General features: G+C 34.0%; 1 protein-coding gene across 1 annotated transcript in view; it reads right to left on the bottom strand.

Annotated features, from left to right (window-relative positions):
• LOC143922816 (uncharacterized) overlaps positions 1–18,876 on the bottom strand; it is a 34,300-nt gene extending 15,424 nt beyond the window's left edge. Inside the window, exons 1-9 of the mRNA XM_077446147.1 lie at positions 18,777–18,876; positions 16,754–17,231; positions 5,517–5,709; positions 5,272–5,429; positions 4,905–5,042; positions 4,708–4,815; positions 4,312–4,645; positions 3,081–3,299; positions 2,768–2,972 (exon numbers count right to left, since the gene is read on the bottom strand). Coding sequence (XP_077302273.1) covers positions 2,768–2,972; positions 3,081–3,299; positions 4,312–4,645; positions 4,708–4,815; positions 4,905–5,042; positions 5,272–5,429; positions 5,517–5,709; positions 16,754–16,915 — 1,517 coding nt within the window. The 5' untranslated portion in view covers positions 16,916–17,231; positions 18,777–18,876. The remainder of the gene's footprint in view (positions 1–2,767; positions 2,973–3,080; positions 3,300–4,311; positions 4,646–4,707; positions 4,816–4,904; positions 5,043–5,271; positions 5,430–5,516; positions 5,710–16,753; positions 17,232–18,776) is intronic.
• Between the last annotated feature and the right edge of the window lie 3,132 nt (positions 18,877–22,008).

The raw sequence follows: 22,008 nt of genomic DNA, 5'->3' as shown, positions 1-22,008 counted from the left end.
TGTATGAATAAGCTGTATACAACTGCCAATAAGCATCAACCAATGATCTCTGTGCTGAGAGTACTCGCTGTATATGAATATTTGACGGATTTGTTCCATGCTTGATTTGGAGCTGGCTTCTCGACAGAACAACAATAAACTACTCTACATGTCCATGCCACATTATTTTACTCCGTGTCGATAAATTCTGATAAAATTGACACATTTGAACTCTTGATCTTGTTAGCAGTGATAAACATGCTGGTAACACTGTTCGACAAATGACGACTTTTAAAATTTTTCAGAGACGGGATATGACTTTTCTTATAGATCTATGCCCAGTGAACACGAATCTGGTAATAAAAAGTGTTGATTGGCTCGAGATTCGGAGATATATGTGTTTTTTAAATCGCGCGATTTCTCTATATCTTGGTGTTGTTCGGTCGATTTCTCAAAATCTGTTAATTTTCTGTTCAAAATGAATATTGGAATCTACAGTCGGGTATTTTATCTTTCATTTGTAGTACCTTTCAGCTTTCAAATCTCTCTAAGTAGTCGTCCAGTTCAAATCAAGTCAAAATTACGTATTTTTACTTGGGATTTTTTCCCACTTAATACTATATTATATTGAGTATTTTCTATTGAAATATGTTTATTAATAGTGTTTTCTATAGTGTTCTGGCCACACTATTTTTTGATTTCGTTTAAAAGGGATAATTGGATGTGTGGTGAATTTTAAACCGGTAAAATTGAGGAAAAATTTCGTATTAGTAGAGCACAAATTTGTGTTGAGTGCGTTGTGTGCGAAAAATCGCACGATTTAAAAAACACATATATCTCCGAATCTCGAGCCAATCAACACTTTTTATTACCAGATTCGTGTTCACTGGGCATAGATCTATAAGAAAAGTCATATATCGTCTCTGAAACATTTTTCGTGTCGAACAGTGTAATCATTGAAAACGGCGAATTTGATTTCTACTGAGACTTGACATATGACCTCTCAACCGATAGGTGAATACACTAAGCGGTTAATCATATTGTGACTAATTGATTGTATATCTAAAATATTTTATGCGAATTAAAAAAATTATATGCACTTGACAATAAATTTAGACTAGGTCGTCCTTATTAATTCTGTGAACATGATGACATTGACACACTGGAACTCGATTCGAATACAAAACATTATCATGCACACTTATTCTATGCAATAGTACAATACGATATATTTATTATAATATATAATAATAAAAATCAACCCTTAGTAAATTTATTTACCTAAAGTAAATTTCAAGAAACAAATATATTTACAAATATTGTTTTTAGTAGCAATTATATCAGTATCTACCAGACAAATTATAAAAGCTTTAAGATTTGTTTGTATATTTAGGCAATTACATTTATTTTGTAAATATTTGTGTTGACAAACACAATGTAAAAAGTATATTTAGTATTATTAAGGTGCAGACACACAGACATGTATGTGGCATATATTTTTCTTGGAGAGTTTTGCATATGCAAAAAAAGAAATGTTAGCACGCTTATAACTATACTATACCTATACCTTCGTGGTTCTAGGCAAAACTCACCCCCTGGACTTTTATCCTTATATTGACAGTGACAGATAACGGTGATTCCCAAATTTGAAGAAATATAAGAGAAACTTGGCGATAATACTTAAGATCTTACAAATTAATAACGGACGGAAAAACTGGAAACCATGAGCATGTGCATGCAGTACAATTCAATATGTTTGCGCTTTTATTTTTCTATGGAAGCCGATGGAAACTTTGTAAATGTCTGTTAATTTTTCTCTACCGTACACTTTTCGATGCGAGGATATCATACACAAAATGCATTCTATTATAGAATCCTTTTATTTATCTAGTCTATTTTTCCCCATCACAACTAGTGTAGTGGAATAAACGTAAAAAAACCATATGTATGTACTACTGCTTAAAAATCAATTCTGAAAATTTTAAGTTAAAAAATAACATTAAAAAACCTAGCGCTAATTGTATTGTATATTTTATACAGTCCACGTGTACATTTTGTTCGTTCATGAACATACTAGTTTTTTCATGCATTAACTATTTTTAATATTAGCAGAAAAGGGAATTATAGCAACGTTATAATGCGTTTAGATAAGATTTCCCATTTTAAATACTTGGCGTTTCAATATCTCAAAGGTTTTGACAGCTCAAAGTTTCATGAGACAACTAGTGGTAGTCTATTTGAAGACATCACTCAACTAATACCAATATTTTGTTTATGAACATACTAGTATTTTCTGACACTTGAAATGTAACAAATACAGATAGTTCTCGAATTTTATAAAAGTTACATCCCCGATAATGCAAAATCTCACTCGGCACTTTTATCAAGACTTTGATGACCTATAAGACGTATATATGTAAAATACAAAGCGGGAGAGAGAAAGTTGATAATTAACTCATTGTTAAAACCTATAAATCAAGATGATTAATGAAGTCTTTATGCGTCTTGAAAATAATGAAAAAATGTAGTCCAAATGATATCCAAGTACATAGGGCAACTGATAAGACTTCTGAATGTTACAGAAATAAATGTTTCAATACAGTTTCTTTGTATTGCTCTACTTTCATAATACGATTATGTACAAAGGTCGAAAACTTCCTTTATATGTACATATATAAATCAAAATAATTTTAAAAAACGATGATTTTATTATAACTCATCAAAAAGAAACCTTCCAGCTATTTACAGCCCATAAAGTATGATACAAACAGAAAATATCGAATATTACTTCTCGAGTTCGTTGTCACTGTGAGCAAATGTGCATGCGTCGCCGCGAGGACATCCCCGTAGCATAGCGTCACGGCACATCGACACTTTATATTTATTCATATTCGACAGAACGCTCGAGGTTGATGACTGCTCAGGCTGCTGCTGCAATGCTGAGGTGTGATGCGACGCAGACACCGCGGGCTGCTGACTCTGAGGGTTCGCAGCTAAAACACAAAATCAAAACCAAAAACACACATGCGTTTACGTAAAGTAAAAAAAAAAACATTGAAGAGTCATCGAACGATGCGAATGGAGGAAATGGATGTACTCACATTGATGTGTGGCTGTCGATCGCTCGGTGCTCAGAGCATTTTGAGATTGTTGGTTTTTGTTATTGTTGGGTCTTTGGGTGTTTTGACCGTGAGGATGGTTGTGGTTATTGTCCCGCGTGGTGTTCCCATGCTTCCAAACAAAGTGAACGAGTCCAACTACAACCTTCTTGACGGCGTCTAGAGCGAAAAACAGTGCTTGCCACGACGGTGATGCCAAATCTGTCAACAATACATTAGTAATATTGCTATTCTGTGATTTTTTTCTTTCAACATACATCTTTACAAAGTGTTCATGGGTGTGCATGAGTTACAAACATAAAATAATGCGCATATTTCACTAATTTTCATCACACATTTTATACATTTTCAAATATCGCATAGCGTTTACGCTCACCGTTGCCTGTAATTCATATTACATGAACACAAAATTGAGGTAAACATAATATTGCTACCCAAAAACAGGCGTAAACATAAAAACAGAAACAATAAAATTAAGAGCATTTTTAAAATATACCACAATCAATTTTATACAAACGACTGCTACAGACAGACCCCAACGCTTGTTAAATTATGTTATAAATACAAGGGCATCACCATGATTATGTTTCAGTTAGTAATTCTCAACATAGAAACAGTATTTTATTACTGGGAAGCCATTAGAATTTGGGAATGCTTAGATTGCCCTACTTAAAAACTGAATGAGATGAAAAACATATATTATGGCATTTCTATGGCTTTCCAAAACATCATTGTGACACTTTTGCTAGCAACAATTAAAAAACCTCAATTTCCTGCCCCTTTTTTATATTTTCATAAAGTTTAATAAAATTAATTATGTAAATCATCGATGTCTCCCTATATGATTACACATTAAATATACAATGAAAATTTTCAATTCATATTGATAATTTTTATCCCATATATGCACAGGAAATCCATCAAATTAAAAAGCGAAATTGGCCTAAAATTTTGACAATTAAAATGAACAAACAGTTTAGAAACATGAAAAAAATGATCAACTACTTTCACCATAAATCCAAAAAATAGATGTCGCTATGATATAAAAGATAAAATAATACAACGAAAACAATAAATATAATTCACACAGACACTATCGAATATCAAAATGGATACTACTTATTATTCTCCAGTAGTTTCAGAGTATACAATAATTATGAAATATTGATCGCGCTATTGACGTTTTGCGTTACATATAATCTACATATATTACCAGGACTGGGATCGATCGCAGCCAAGAGCTCCAGATGTGGCCCCAACACGCTAAGCCGAGCTGGATCCCCGGTCCTCTGCAGCGCTATGACCAACTCTTGCACCGATTGCACAAACGACTGTGGTGTCTGCAGCTTGTCGATGATACTTTGCATGTGCGATTTGTGAGCGGTATCGCCGTATAGCAGTGCACTCCATTGGTCTGGCGCAATGCGCAGTCCCGCTTCAGTTGCAATCTGAACTATCTGAGCATCATGTTCCCGTCGCAGCGAGTCATAACTTCGGAATTCCTCTTTCAATTGCATCAGAGAGGAATCACTCTCGCGTTTCGAGACCTGAAAATTTCCGTATTAAAATCGTACGATGCAAATGAGACATTATTGATTGATAATTTTACCTTGAAACAGGATGCGCGATATAATAACTGAACTACATGCCCAATGCTGGTTTTAGAGGCTTGTGGAAAATCAGGTTCGAGTCTTTGTACAACAAACATAACCAATACCTAAAAATATTCCAATAGCATTAGTTATTACCTCGCCTACGAAAAGACATTGAAAATATAAAAAACAAAATTAAATTAGTTCTGTATACTTTTCGAGATAGAGCAGAACCATCTTCTAAAGCTAGTAAAACAAGCTTTAAAACTTCTTCTTGCATAGCAGGGCCGAGGAATTGACACCCACGAGCCCTTACAGCAGCCCAAAGATTGGTGCTAAGTTGTTGCGGATTCTGAAACCATTTAAAATGACAATTAAATCAATTGATCAATTCAAACTTGAACAGGGCATGCCTTCCGAGTTAAACAAATGGTATATAGAATTTGATTGAAATTGATTAACAGGGCGAAGAGGAAAATAAGGAAAATAAAAAGGGAGCAACGGAAAATGCATGCATAACATGGCGATGATTGTTAGCGAAGGTGAAAAGTTCAATTATAATAGACAGGACGAGGACAAACCTGATGTTGTAAGATAAGTTCCGTTACGGTACGTTCGCCGAGAGAACGAGCAGCTCTATAAGCTCGTCCTCGGCCTTCCTCTTCGGCTAGTGTGCATTGTACCAAAGTGACGAGCTTTCTTTGCATGGGCCGAGAAAGCCTGCTGGCACTGAGCCCTCCTGCACAGACATTCGAGACTTTACGAAACTCAATCATTAGCATGGACATGAAAATTAAATACAACCAAATAAGAAGAAGCATATTACCATTGCCATTATACTTCAAGTACAAGGCGAGTTCTTCAATACATTGTGTGCTGTGATCGTAAAACTTTCGATCCTCTTCCGACAAGGCTCGTATACTCGGAGTATGGTAAGGTTGAGACGGTGCTGGCACACCAACCAGTTGTAACAGAGCGGCATTCACCACCAAATTTTCTATATCCGTATATATTATTGTCTGAAATATACAAAACAAATATCGATTAGTCATTCAAAAAAACATAATAAGAACTTGCATGTTGACATATCCTTGCCACAGAGTTCAACCTAAGATCATACAAACGAGATGATAACGCAAAAGTGGAACAAATATGCATATAGAAAACAAATTTTCATTTAACGACATATACATTTACATATATACAATGTTGCACTGTTGCAAGTGCTATATTTACAGTATTGTGAAACGTATGCAAAAAAACTTCTTATAATAAATGCCCATCAAACTGAGATAGAGCAACTCTTCAACAACGATCCAAAAATACTGTTTAGAAGTAACGTGTTCAATAATCGATTCAATTCTGGGTAAAAGGCATCAAAAGTGCTAGTATGTTGTACATTGCCCGGTCATCAACCTTTTAAAGACGCGAGACATGTTTATCTTCGAATAAACATAACTGTGACTTATTTATATGCTATAATTAAACATAATTTCCATTTCTGAGTGCCATAACTTCGAGCAGATTGTAAGCAATAAGTGTCTAAATTGGTCATCTGTGGTCTTTAAGTCATTGGTCATTTGGTTGAAATACATATACAGTAGGAAAAATGAGCCGAATACTCAATTAAACTGATTATCGCAAAAAAACTAAAATAAAATGTAGGTTTTTCTGCAAAATAATAAAAATAAGGACAAGAAACACATTTATTTGATATCTATTCTATCTAAGCTATTAAATGGGTGAGTACACAATCCTCAGGTTCTTGATGAATAAGTTTTATGCACCTAGTAAGTTCAGGGACCTGAGGAATCGTGATTTGTTTTCTCCTGTGGCTCGCACAAATATGTTGGCAACGTCTCCAATATCTAGAGCGATATATCTGCTCAACCAGGTTGCTAGTGAAATTGACCTGTTTAATGTAAGCTGCGCTGAACTGGTTGAGTGGTTCATTTTATCAATTATAAATGACAAGCACAGATATTTTATAAACCTTTATTTGTGTTATGATTGTATGATTGGCTACAGTGACGCGTTAGAGTACTCTGTAATGTCACTGTGTCAAAAATGTTAAAAAATAAAATAAATATTCATGCTCACAACTCTACCATCAAACAGAAAACCAGCAGTATAGTTCAGTAGTTGCGTTAATGCTAACCACCGAATTTATTCCGAGTATTTTTGCAGTGCTACTAGTCAGAATCAGATAATTGTGATTTCAAGTCGATCGTTTCCTACCTAAGTTTGCCAATTTATCTAATTTCATTGTTGAAACGGTTCCTCATCAAAGTGGCAAAACCAATCAACTTTGTCACCACCACTTACTCCTTTAACCCAACTAGTGGCGTTCCTCAAGGATCTCACATGGGACCAGTGCTATTCAATATTTTTATAAATGATATTATAAATACATTTAATGATGTTTAAGTGCTCTTATTTGCCGACGAATATTTACAGTCCCTGCTCATAATATTACGCCACCCCGATTTAATCGCGTTCGCGCCCATTTGTAACAGTTATAAATAATTCACAATAAGATATTTTGGGCTAGTTTTTTTTGTAAGCTCATCCTTATTTGCTACTCTATTCAGCAATAAATAAGTGTTTTGTTGTCAGGTTCAGTAGGTCAAATTGCAAAATTATTTATAACTATCATATATACAATGAATCTTTACCATCGCAAATTATTTTTGATGATAAATTAACTTTTAATTCTCATATGAATTTTATCACAAAAAAATGCCATCAAATCACTTGGTTTCTTAATAAGAAATACTAGTCAATTCAAAAATGTAAATACGATTAAAATACACTACTCTGGTTAGAAACCAATTAGAGTACAATTCTACCATTTGGTCCCCCTATTCAATGAAACAGATTAACTTAATAGAGTCAGTGCAGTTAAAGTTCATTAGATTTATCAAATTTAATTTTTTTAAATTCATAATTATCATGTCAGTAATTTTATTATTTACAAGGAGATTCATTTGCTAAAATTATATGACAGAAGGAAAATTAATGATATTTCAATTCTGTGTGGTATTCTTAACGACACCATCGACTGCTCTGAGTTGGTGAGTTTAGTCAGCTTCCATATGTCGGGTAGATCAATTAGATGTAACCATCTTTTTGATATGCCCAGGTTTACCAATAATTACTCATTGAACTCAGCTATGTTAAGACTGCACAGACTTGGAAATGAATTGTCCATGGTCGGTTAATTCAATGTTAGTAAATGCAAAGTGAAATCCGTTCTATTGAAACATTTTTTTAGTGTAATGTAGTTTATTTTTTAATATATGTGTATGTATATATATATATATATATATATATATATATATATATATATATATATATATATATATATATATATATATATATATGTATGTATGTATATGAGTATATGTGTATGTATATATGTGTGTGTAATTACTAGTTACAGATGTGTATGTAAGCGAGCGTGTGTGTAGGTAGGTGTATTTATGCATTTTTCTAATTATTGATTTTTCTTTTGTATTTCATTGTAATTTATTTTATATTATTTTTTCTCTCTCCATTACCATTATGTAAAATGGTCAATTTTTTCTTGACCGTAAAATAAAATAACTAAAAATAAAATAAAATAATGTGAGGTAAATCGAGCGTTCCAATAATCATATTAATGTTTGGTAAATGATTGACTGTCTCGATTATTCGAGTCATTAGTGTGTCATAGCTACACCGATACATCCAAAATATTGACACGTTGAATGCCTCCCCCTACACTAGTATAAGTAAACATATATCGGGTAACTAGTGTCTGGCATTGAAGATATCAAGAAAACCAATCATATTAATTGGCAAGTATTTCATTACATTATATTGATAAGTATTTCGGTTGGCAAATTTGGACACGCCACATTAATAGTAAAATCACATCTATATTTACATATCTCCTCAGGCACTGGTAAATAAAATAAAGTATATTGTTGTTCTCAAAATCGATATTCCTCATATATTTTATAGTAAAAGTAATTATAATATAATATTTGAAAATATACAGCGTTGCGTTTATGTTTAGCACCGGGTTCGATCCCGTGCTAATCTTTAACACTGCTGGTCAGACTTGGATATTTGTGACTCCAAGTGGATCGTTTCTTATTGGAGTTTGCCAATTATCTGATTTTATTGTTGAAACGGTTCCTCCATCAAATTGGCAAAAATCATCCAACCCTCTGTCACAAATATCTGAATTTGATTTATGTACAATATGTAAAAAATTATGTACAAGTCCAAATCCATAGATGTTTCTATGGATTAATTCATTAATTAATTGCTAATATCGTGTTCTTCAGCCTCTCGAAACACAGCGATTTATGTAATAAAAATGCTGCAATGTTGTAATTAATTGTGTAGGAAGGCGTATTGAGGTCTACCTGTTAGGCCTTCTTGGTATATATCTATGTAAAATAAAAAATATCTACAAACGTTCTCTAATCTTAATCTATGAATTTAAAAGTGTCCCATTTCTGTGTATCAAGACCGGAAATATTCTTAATCGTTGAGGCGATTGAAAAATTCGATCCTTAGAATAGACAATGAAAAGGATCATGTATCAGTTTATAATATTCAAGAAAATTCTGTACCATTTCAACTTTCAGTTCAACAAAAGGTCTGCTACATTATTCTCATTGGTACTTATTGGTTATACAGGCGCATCTGAGCATCGAGTATAAACACTTTCACTAACGAATACAAGTACACGGCAATTACTTGAATGGTCTCTAGATGTCGCAAACAGTTGAAGTAAAGTGACAGTACGCAACTAGTGATTGATGTTACATCGAACAATACCGATAAAAATCGAAAACGCATTTCCCAAATAATCTTATTATACATATGTTCTGTTGGAGGCCAGTAATTGCCTTATTGTAGAAAGAATTTCTTTAAATGCATCTCTTATAGTTATGTATGATAAAATTATTTGTGAAATGCGTTTTCTCTCCAACTTTAAATTCCATAGACTGGAGAGAAATGTATTCAGTAGAGTAAATGTTACTTTAACACTTGCTGCACTTTGATGGAAGACGAGTAACCAGGACTTATATTTTATTTTATTTCTCCAAATATACTGAATACAGGGTCTTCATATTTTAAATATTTCTCATCAAAACCCCTATGATTCGAATTATATCATTACGAAATAAAAGCATTGATCAATATCAACATAAATAATTATTTTTGCGGGAAGCCTGTTGTACAGATGGGAGGGGAGGAATTCAGTAAGCGGCGCTCAGCGGTCAGTGTGAGAATGAAATCCGCCTTGGATTGACGGCTCTACTTGAGCCGTTATTTTTATGGCTAATTACAATAATAAACCCGACAGATTTTGCATTATTTAAATTTAAAAAACACTTTTTTTTAACTGGACACTTGGCATCCAGCACAGTGGTTAGCGGATTTTTTTTAAGGCAAGTGTTAAAAACACAGAAATATTAAAGTTCTAATGAAGGATCGACATGAAACTTGGTAACAAAACAATATTGAATGTGATTCCCGTGTTAGTGAGTCAAATTGAACTCGGACGATGCTGAATATATCCACTATTTGTATAATAACATTGTCAGTGTATAGCGAAAATTCATGAGGTGATACATTTTGTAAAACTGAGTGTTGAACGTCACACAGTGCAAATTTTCACGATCTACATACATACAATATGAATGGAACTTTTTAGAATTATAGAATACAATTCCTTTGTAAGCATATGCTGCACATTATATTGAAGTGTGGATAAGATCAAGCATGTATGCTTTATTTTGCATATGTTAACTTTAATCTTTGAATTTCGAACAAGTTAGATTTATATCAATATCACAGAAACTGTGTCAATCTAAGACTCAATTAACATACAAGCCATACATACAAAGAATACGGAACGAAAGAAAATAAGTTGATAATAAACTCATTTTCAGACTAGAATAGACGGTATTATATTTTGTATTACTCTAACTTTTGTACATTAAATTTATATATGCATTTTCGGCAATCAATATTCGAAAGTCGAGGACATGTTGAACATCCAATTAAAGTTATAATGAAATTTGTATTGAAACGTATATTTTAAAAGAGGCATTTATCATTATATTCTACATATTACAAGAAAATATTATCACATTAACCCATTTGAACCCACGCGGTCAGTTATGAACTTACACGATGTATGCCAGCGCGGTCATTCACAGCATTTTACATTTTTGCGTCGTAAAATAAAGGGATCACTCAGGCCAGCCGTAAAACCTTTCGTTACGCTTGGTTAGATGATGGTGATGAATTTTAAGAATGTCACACGAAATTAAATCAGTTCCTTTTGGAGTTTTGAGGGAATAACATCGAGCGCTTTTCGACTTGCAGATATGTCGAAGAGAAAACATACGTAAGTTTTTTATTTTTACATATTTTTTATTTATCTTTATGTTTCTAATACAGTAGGACTTATTGTATAATATGCATAAGAGAAATTGCGTTTATATATCTCATATTCCTGAAAAAAAAAAAAATCAAAAGTCAACAGAGTCGTATATGACTCCTTGGGATAATGACACATATTTTTTTCCAGAGAATGCAATTTTACTACTGCAGAGATACGGGAAGAAATTGATAATTAGGACGAGTCTCAACTTCCGGATTCCACATACATACATATTACCACCCCTGGAAACTGATATTCGGTTAAAAAAAAAGTAGGGTGGAAATCAATCAACCATTTAGTATAAATATGTATAATAAATATATGGGTGGGGTTGATCAAATGGATAACCATATTTCTAACTATAACATAAGTATTAGAGGGAAAAAATGGTACATGTTTATTCTGTTTTGGAACATCGATGTAGCTGTGAATAACGCTTGGATTCTAAGCAAAAGTTTTGGTTGTAAATTTGATAAATTAGGATTTATCAGACAGGTAACAGAGACGTTGTGCAAGTGTTATGGTCAAAAACGAAAACAATTGGTCCCATTCAGACCCGGCAAAGTTAATCAAAATCAAAAGGAAGTTGGAAGACATTTGATATTGGTCAAACAGAAAAGGAGAAATTGTGGACACTGTAAAAATAAAACGTTTTCCGCTTGTGATAACTGTGAAATTCTATTGCATGACAAATGTTTTGTACCGTATCATAATAATTAATTATTTTGTATTCATGTATTTTGTTTTTACGACTTTTGAACCCAAAATCTCGTTTATGACATTTCTTCTTTTAAAAGGGTGCACCCTTTTTTTTGTTGACGATGTGTATATGTCACAATATATGTACCTACGTGTGTTATGTTATGCGATTTGAAAATATCATTTTATCGAAGAGATGCGTGTTTGTTATTTTTAAAATTAATTTTATAAATTTCTTAACAATAAAATTACAAATAACCAGTGAGAAAGTATTATAACTGATTATGTGACTCCATTGCGATTTTTGTTTTATTTTAAAAAACATGTTTCATTAGCCCCAAAGGTCGTTCACGACACCACCTTGAAAAAAATTAAAAATGTTGAAAAATCAATTAATTATCCATCCCTATCCTATAAAAAATATTTCCCATGAAATAACTCAAAGATTTTGGAAAATAAACGAAAAAATAGTCCTGGGCACATGGGACATGTGTTTTCACGCGAGCTCTGGGTTAAAATGGGTTAACCCTTTGAATGCTGACCAACGCCGCTCGGCGTTTTGCCAACAAGTCCATGGGCCTGAAAAACGCCGATAGGCGTTGTATTTTGGGCATGTACAAAATAAACAAGAATACTACCCGCTAAGCCTTTCCAGGTAGCATTGAAAATGTGTCGTATAGTCCGTGTCAATGTTTATAAAGACTAGTTTACACCGGAATTTCTGAATTTATAACCATTGTAGAATTTCCCAATGGAAACCCCTAACTGCTGACTAATTTAGATTATGCCTTGGCATTTAGATTGTGAGAATTACATTTTAACAACAAAGAGGAAGATGGAACCAGTTTTGGATACGCTCATACATTCATTAATGGACTTCTGGTTTATTTTATATTGTTGCAAGACATATTAGAGAGTCTAAACACACCTTTACAAACCTCGAAATCCTCGATGCTAGCTATCTAAGGTTTGTTTAGTTACACTACAATTTTTATACCGGCTTTCTATTGGATTTCTAAATAATTCTAGTTGGAAATGTTGCCGAAATTTTCAGCGTGGCTGGCTTTCAACAGAAAAGACGACAGCACTGAAAGGGTTAAGCAAAATTGTTTTATTTTTGTTAACAATCTCTGGACTTTTGACACCTCCATACTTGTTTGATTAATATCAGTGTGTGATCGACCTCTAATTTCACCAATTGAAGGATAACACCAGTGTAAATTTAAAGAATTACAAAAATTATGCTTGGAAAAGTATCTGGCAATGTATGATAATGTAGTAAGCTCACCTGGCTGAAATTGTCGTTGAAAAATGACATGACGTATGACTACATATTTGATTTTCAAATAGTGTTTATTTATGCCGCATCCTGCATGTGAAATATAAAACTTACTGAAAACAATAATCAATGAGATTTCATAGTGTTATCAACGATATTGTACGAACTATGTATGTATGTATATATGTACGTCAGCAGTTTTGCTGCGAATGAGTACGAGAATACTTCTGTAAGATAATGCATATTTCATCTCCCACTTAACCTTTCCGGCACCTTCTATCGGGCATTCCAGGGACTTTCTTCATACCTACATACATTGATTTTTACGATTTACTACATATATGATGCATGAAGTGCAGCAAGTCTTATTTTTGATATGATTAATATACATATGTAATAAATAAAAGATCCAAAAATGTAATCCTTTTTTTGTAATCACGGTGAAAGGTAAATTTGAGCAATTATGCTATATGCAATATATTTTTTTTGCATATAGCATAATGATTTTTGAGAGTGGTTCTCATTCCTATCGGTGGTTATATGTAAAAAAAAATACTTTTGACCGAAAATACCTGCATTGCATCTTACTAGGAATTCCCCTATTGTTTAACGCTATCTTCCTTAGATTGCTTATTATTTGAAAAACATATCAAATTGAAAAAAAAAACTAATAATACCAATGCAATCAAGCCACCACTCGGGAAACACTGATTTGTGTATAAAGGACCATTTAGTATCTTTTTTATTTATATATTTATACCAGGAAGGCCTAACAGATAAATTACTGGCCAATCGCAATTACACATACTCAAATATACATGTAATAATAAGCAACCAAAGTATATAGAATGTAGTGATTAACAATGGAGGAATTTCCAGTGAGTTGCAATGCAGGTAGTGGATATTTTAAATATTCGGATATTTTCAGTCAAAAACACTTTTTAAAAATGGCTTAATACATTTGTCCATGGCTGTATCTAATATATAATTTGGAAAGAGACGTTGTATGTATCACTGCTTGGTTTGGTGTTGGTTGGGTGGGAACAACACGTTCGATTTTTTTCGATTCAAAGGATTCAAAGTCCCCGCAGGGGGCGCAGCCCTTAATGAAATAAATAAATATATTTTTTTATTTTTAAAAAAATGTTTACTATAAGATTAGTTGTGTTTAAGCGGTTTATATTACAAATACCGAGCGAAGCCGGATAATACAGCTAGTATTCAAATAAAAAATCAAAATAATAAAATAGTAAAGACTTAATTTGGACCTTGTTAATAATAAATAGTAGGAATTTGTTAGAAACGTTTATGATAGACGGTGTTAAAAAATACGATCGGTGTTGATATTAGATTTGTGAGTAAACTTCCGTCAGTATCTTGAGAATAAAGGTAATCTGAATCTTCACCAAGAAGCTTTGAATGGAAAGTTTTGGGCGTAGATTCAGTCATGTTTGTTGTGGTAATATCACCACTAAATTTAAACTGAAAATTGAGGCAGAGAATGGCGATTTGTTGTTTCACGCCGATATCACAGTGAGAAATAATATGGGTTAAAACAATATTGCGATTTCGGATACGATATGGTTATATTTATGAACGAAAAGCTAAAGCCACTGCTGGAAATAATGAATTCGAAGTGCTTCTACAGGGTTTTCATTCCAAATTGACCCCTTTCATTTAAAATTAACCTTTTTCATTTAAAATTGAACCCTTTTCAATGTAAATTTGAAAAGAAAAAAAAAAGTGTCAATTTGGAATGAAAAACCTATATCATCTTGTTTTTTGAATTAATATTTGTAGACATGTTATAACTACATTAGCTGCAAAATTATGTTATTAAATAACTTTCTCATGATAATTTCATTGAAAATGTATGCAGATTGATCAGAAATTAGTAAAAATAAGTTTCTTTTTCCATGTATCGATATGAATTTATATGTAAAAAGTATAAAATCAATCTAATATATAATTTCGAAAGAGACTGGAGACTGTAAGGTTTAATGTATGTAAGGTTTGGGCGGTAGAATCCGTGACGTTATCAAAATAATTTAATTTCCTATGACGACAATATCGATTTTGATTCCGTTTTCGATTTCAGTTCCAATTACCGGTTTCGTTTTTCAATTCCTATTTAATTTCTGATTTCGATTTCAGTTCCGATTCCGATTATGATTTCAGTTCCGATTCCCGATTCTGATTTCAATTCCGATTATGATTTCAGTTCTGATTCCGATTCTGATTTCAATTCCGATTATGATTTCAGTTCTGATTCCGATTCTGATTTCAATTCCGATTTTGATTTCTGATCCGATTCCCGATTCTGATTTCAATTCCGGATTCCTGCTTTTAATTGAAAATACACACACATTAATCAATCCTGAAGATCTGAAATAACCTTCGACCATTGAAATTAAAATGCCATCTTCACGTTTTTATAGTTTTGCGCTAAATTAAACCGGCGTTTTGAAATACACCTATCAGCGTTCTTCTTTTGAGTGTGTAAAAAATAAACAAGAATACTACCCGCCAAGCCTTTCCAGGTTGCATTGAAAAAAATGAATCGAACACGGGTCGTGTAATCTGTGTCAATGTTTATATAAAGATTGGTTGACGCTGGAATTTCTTAATTTATAACCATATCAGAATTACCCGATGGAAAACCCTAACTGCCGAGTATTTTATTTTGTGGCTTGGCATTTAGATTGTGAGCATTACACATTTTAACAACAATGAAGAAGATTGAACTAGTTTTGGAAACATACATTCATAAATAGACTTCTTTTGTTTATTTTATATTGTTGCAAGATATATTAGAGAGTCGAAACACACCTTTATAAAAGTCGAAATCCTCAGCCATAGTTTGTTTAGATTAGCTACAATTTTTATACCTGCTTTCTATTGGATTTTTAAATAATTCTAGTTGGAAATGTTGGCGAAATTTTTAGCGTGGTGGGCTTTCAACAGAAAAGACATCACCACTCAAAGGGTTAATTGAAGGACATTTTATGAAAACTTTCATTGAAAATTCACATTAAATTTTAACGCCCCCTTTTACGTACAGCTCTATATAGATGTAAATATGTATCTTTTTTAAACAATTTCATTACAATTTTATTTTTCACTTTTATTGGCAATCATCTAGAAGTGTCACTCGCAGTACTAGGAAGTCTGGGTATTCAGAAATAATACTAGTTATATATGTATGTGATCTTTGGTGTGTGTGGGGGGGGGGTATTTGGGGTGGTAGGAGGGTCGTTATTGAAACATTAGCGGGGACTAGGGGCATTCGAATAACAGTTACGCCATTGACCAAAACATGGAGAGTGGCCACGTATGCTTTCCATGTTGTATCTAAAATGGGGAATAATGTGAAATACGCAATTGAAAACAATGCAACGTCCCCTGTCTCGGGGTACGTGTGTGTGCGCAATGGAGAATGTGTGTGCGTGTGTGTGTGTGTGTGTGAGTGGAATGGCGCGATTGTGTGTGTGTGTGTGTTCCATTTTGACAGTTGGGATACAAAAGCGATGCGACGATGGGTTGCGTGACGTCACGCGTAGTGCGCGGCGGGCGAGGGGGTGGCAGGAGAGCGGGAGAGGGGAGGTAAATGCAAGGCTAGAGGTGGAGGTGGTACCTGGTCGAAGGGGCACTGCTTCCGGTGCAGGTGCGTGAGGCAATGCTTGCAGATGGTGTGGCCGCAGCCGAGGCTCATGGGCAGTCGCGGCGGCGAACCGAAGTCCCGATAGCAGACGGGACAGTTGAGGAACTCGGTCCACTGCGGCGCCTGGATCGGCATCGTGCGTGTCCGCTCCAGCTCCACCTGCGGCCGCTCATCGCACCGACACCGGTGCCATCGCAAATATACACTGCGTACGAACCACCGAAACACACACACACAACTAAACCCCCTTCTCGCTCGGAACTCTCGTGCCCTCCACCCCCCGCGACTCTATGTCTCACGAACGCCGCACGCACCACGCCCTTCACAGCCTGTTCGACTATTCTCCACCCTGGAACTACGTATCTAACAGTAAACTCTGTATCTATCTAATAGTAAACGGTGACGGCTTGTTTTTTAAGGGCAACGGGGAATCGCCCCACATGCATTTCCTCTAACAAAAAAAAGAAAATATATTTTGCATATTATTAGTGTATGTATGTTTATACGGTTCGGTGATTACTGGTCACAAATTACTCGTCACAAAGTCAATAAAATCTCTATAACGGAACATCTGGCAGCCGAAAAGTTCATCATACTAACGATAACTATCATAGTAACGAGTGCCAAATATTGTGTATTCGCGATTTTCATTGCAAAAATTGTCTTTGTGACCACCCCAATGTGACGAATAGTCCAATTACCGTTTATACATATATGTAGTTATAAGGTTCGATGATTACTAGTCAAATGTGAACCGGTCGCTCTAGATCGGTCACACGCGATCACTCGTCACACTAAAACTGGTCACACCCTAAAATCGGTCAACCCGTTTTCTCATGACCGATTTTAGGGTGTGACCGGTTTTCTCGTGACTAGTTTTAGTGTGACGGGTGATCACGTGTGACCGATCTAGAGCGACCGGTTGTCCTGTGACTGGTTTACATATGACTAGTAGTCCGTTTACCAGTTATACTCAGAGAAATGTTATAATAATAGAAGTGGCTTTAGGCGTTATATTGCGGTGACTGGTCGTTATGAAAAACGGGTTATATATATATATATATATATATATATATATTTATATATATATATATATATATATATATATATATATATATATATATATATATATATATATATATATATATATATATATATATATATATATATATATATATATATTATGGGTCTACCTCACGGGACCGAAAGTGAAACGCCCGAAAACGCAAATATCGGAAGGCAAAGATCTTAAGTCGAAAGATAAAAAAAGGGTGCATGTTAAACGGTACATCCTCACTTAATTTGCGCGAGCAGGATACAACAGGAACAAGAGGAACAAGCTTTTCCTCCCGTATTCTGCGCGCGCACATTAAACAAGGCTGTATGAAAAAAAGAGATAATTTCACCGCATGCCACTCATATATATTATATATACCGTTTACCATGCACCCTTTTTTTTTTGATCTTTCAACTTGAGATCTTTCGATTTTCGATCGGGCGTTTCACTTTCGGTCCAGTGACGGAGACCGATATATTATATATACATAGTACCGTTTACCATGCATACATTCGTTTTGATCTTTCGAATTGAGATCTTTCGATTTTCGATCTTTGCGAAATTGTATTCCGTGCGTTGTAGCGTAGTTATGGAAACGTACCGCGTAACATTGACACAATTTATTTATTCGTAAGGGCCCTTCTATTGTTTTACCCGATCGAAGCCGAGTAAAACTACTAGTAATATATATATATAAAAACAGACGCGATGTATGTATGTATGTGGGTATGTGGCGGACGCGTTGACCAGTATGGAGATTTCAAAAATCCCGTACTACTCTAACGTAAGAGGACAAGAGAGATTATGCACTGTCTAAGTAAGTGCATTCGTGGGTGAACAATAGAGACTCCGTTAGGCTAACGGGACTCAGTAAGGATACGCTGGAGTTCACAGACCTGGGTGAGTGCATGCATAAACAATAGACTCGCCAGGGTAAACCTTTAAATACCAGGCACTTCTACGCGGAGCCAGGGCAGTTGCATCAAAAATCTACGCAGTATGCGACAGAAACAACAAGCTCTCACGTATTGACTCACACAACTATCACCAACTGGCACACGAGAAACAATTCACTTAGGTCATTCACAGTGACCTAAATATTGACAAACTTGCAGTGAACTACAACTATCGGCAAGATTAGCAATCTTGCAGTGAACTACAACTATCGGCAAGATTGACAATTCACGTTTATTCAAAAACTCATCAACATCCTGAAAATAGTAGAATAAGCTATCATAGCATAAAATACGTAGGCATAATCCAGTTCTAAAAAGTCACTAAAACTTAGCTTAAGATAATCGTAACAATAATGTAAATGAAGAAATGTTGATAACTATTAACCAAACAAGCATAATACTCTTACTTAAGTTTTTCATCCATATCATCGCACATCATTCCAGCATGCAGACACCAACACTAACGAGAATTTGATATTATTCAACACGATAGATAGGTATGTGGGTGTTAGGAGCTTACTCTCCCCAACTATTGTAAAAATATTACCCATAAGTACCCCCCATAATATTGAAATATTCAAAACCTTCAGCGAAAATGATGTCTTCTACAAAAATATACACAAATTAGTCAAACACTATCTATATTTATTACTAGGAAAAAATGCACCTATCGAATAACTTTTTTAAAATTAAATAAAAATAAATTAAATCAAATGTTGAAATTTTAAAATGCTTGCTAGTCACTAAGTATAATTTTAAACCATCTTGTGCAGAATTTCATAAGAGCATTCAAAGAAATGAATTAGTTTTTTACCAGAAATTAAAAATTGTTGTGTAAAAGGGGCGGGATCCACAGGTTTTCACGCGGACGGTCCCTTCAGTCCTATTTATAAACATTGAAATCGATTTTTTTATATTTATAAATGTGCGTAAATGACTATATAATGTTCGTTAACGATTTTAATAATTGAAGTATGTACATATTTAGAAATGTTTATTTAGAGAACACTGATTTTGAATGTGAAAAAAATGGTCACCTAGACTGTAAACTACTATGCTTAAATTATTCAATTCAGAAAATCTTATATTAAAATCTTCAATTAGGATATCTTATTTAAGTACAAATTTTTTGAAATTTACTTCTACATATGTATGTATATAAATCGCTTCATTTATTTGGAAAACTCTTTGCAAGACACTAAAATTGACGATGAAGCTGAAATATTGGCAGCACCCGTTTAAACGACAAAACGACAACTGGCAAGAATGGATGCGTAAACGCAAAAGCACCATAGCAGCCGTTCCCGCGTATGCACAAACGCAAGAGCATAAAAGCTTTTTTTTAAGTTTTCCAGTAGTAAATATTCGCCCTTTGATATTTCCTCCCACATGCCAAACATTTATGATCCGGATTTGTCAAACGATACGTTACATATTTTACATTTGATTATTATTAAACCGGTAAACGGATTATTTCGCACATTGCGATCTCGAACACGACAATAGTTGGCACGAAAATTGCGAATACGGAATATTTGGCACTCGAGTTCTCGTTAGTATGATAGTTCGCGTGAATTACTCTCGGTAGATAAGCTTTTCGGGTGCCAGATATTCCGTGGCCGAGATTTTAGTGACTTGCGAGATCGTTTTGTGCAAAATAATCACCGATCCCATTAAACCAAGGTTGTGGAGTTGTTAAAAAAACGCGACCTCACTCTAACTCGGATTTAAAAATGGCAAATCATTATTTTTATTCCTTTGTGTCAGGTCTGGGCGTATTTTTGTGCAGCCCGCGAATTATATATATATGTAATCATATTTATGAAAAAAGATTTTGTTCAAAAAATATTGGCTATTTTTGGGTCAACCTATGCAATGTATATACATACCTATGTGAACACACATTTTCAATCATAAATTAATCTCAGTGAAGCTGTTTAGAATCAGGCATCAGGAATGAAAATGAAAAAAATTTCACTTCAAATAAATAAAAAACAAAAAAAAAAAAGTTGAAACATGTAAAACAGTTCCATTCGCCTCATTGAATTGTTAATAATTATAATATCAAATTATTTTTAAGTAGACATCCCTTTTTAAATAATATATATGTACATATGCAGTGGCGGACTGGCCATACAAGCGAACATGCCCGATGGCATGTGGGCCCCACTATCTGTTAGCAAATATGGGCCCTCAGTAAAATTAAATAACTTTTTAATTATTTCACGTGTGTAAAAATTTATAGGATATTGCACTTTGGGACCTAAAGTTTGGGCATTTCAACAAAACAAATTTCTTACGATATACACAAACAACTAATACCTGCTTTAACAGCCTCGAACAGGCTCTAAATGTAAGTTTCAACATTTGCGTGGGCCCTTTTGCCGGGCCTATTTCCAACCTCAAGATTATGCATGTACCAATACCTATGTAATAACTACCTACTGAAATAAAAATGGGAATAAACAAATTTCCGTGAACAATATAAACTGAATTGCTTAAAACAATTTTGATAGGACGATTCATCATCAACCAGCGATTTAAATTTACTTCATACTTTCAAAATAACATTTGATTATGCTTCGACGATATAGTAAGATTTAAATACACAATTTTAAACAGTTTCCGAATATAAAATCTATTCCTAATCTAGACACATCCATGTATATAGAAATATAGGATAGGGGCCCCCTCCCCAAAATCCCGATTTTCGATTAACATTAATTGAAAATATTATGCATTTTTTTCAGGGACGTAATTTGGGGGGGGGGGGGCATATTGGGGCACTCGCCCCACTAAATCAAGGAATATTGTGAATATTATGAATTCAATTATTAATGAGATACTATGGATCTACGTTTATTTCTTAGAAAATAAAATTCAAAACAAGTATATTTTGGTTTTTAAGTGGTATGCCTTGGGTAAAATTCTTAGAAATTGTTCATCCTATAGAGCGAATCGTGAGAAAGGTCCCCTTTACTTTATTTTGTCTCAAAAACAGATGTGTAACGTTTATTTTTCCGAAAGTTCGTATATTAACGTGATCACTGATCGGTTCTGGTTCAAATTTTCGCATGATCACAAAACTGTATCTATTGTTATTACGTACATATATATGTACATAGATTAAGTGAAAAGATATTCGGTAGAAATTAAGATAGTTTTTTAGTGACTCAGTTAGATGGTCGATTTTTGTTGACTATGTGAAGATTTTT

This window comes from Arctopsyche grandis, chromosome 2, assembly GCF_051622035.1.
Source record: "Arctopsyche grandis isolate Sample6627 chromosome 2, ASM5162203v2, whole genome shotgun sequence".
Lineage (NCBI taxonomy): Eukaryota > Metazoa > Arthropoda > Insecta > Trichoptera > Hydropsychidae > Arctopsyche > Arctopsyche grandis.
Note: the sequence above shows the minus strand (reverse complement) of the source record. Positions and strands in the feature narration are given on the sequence as shown.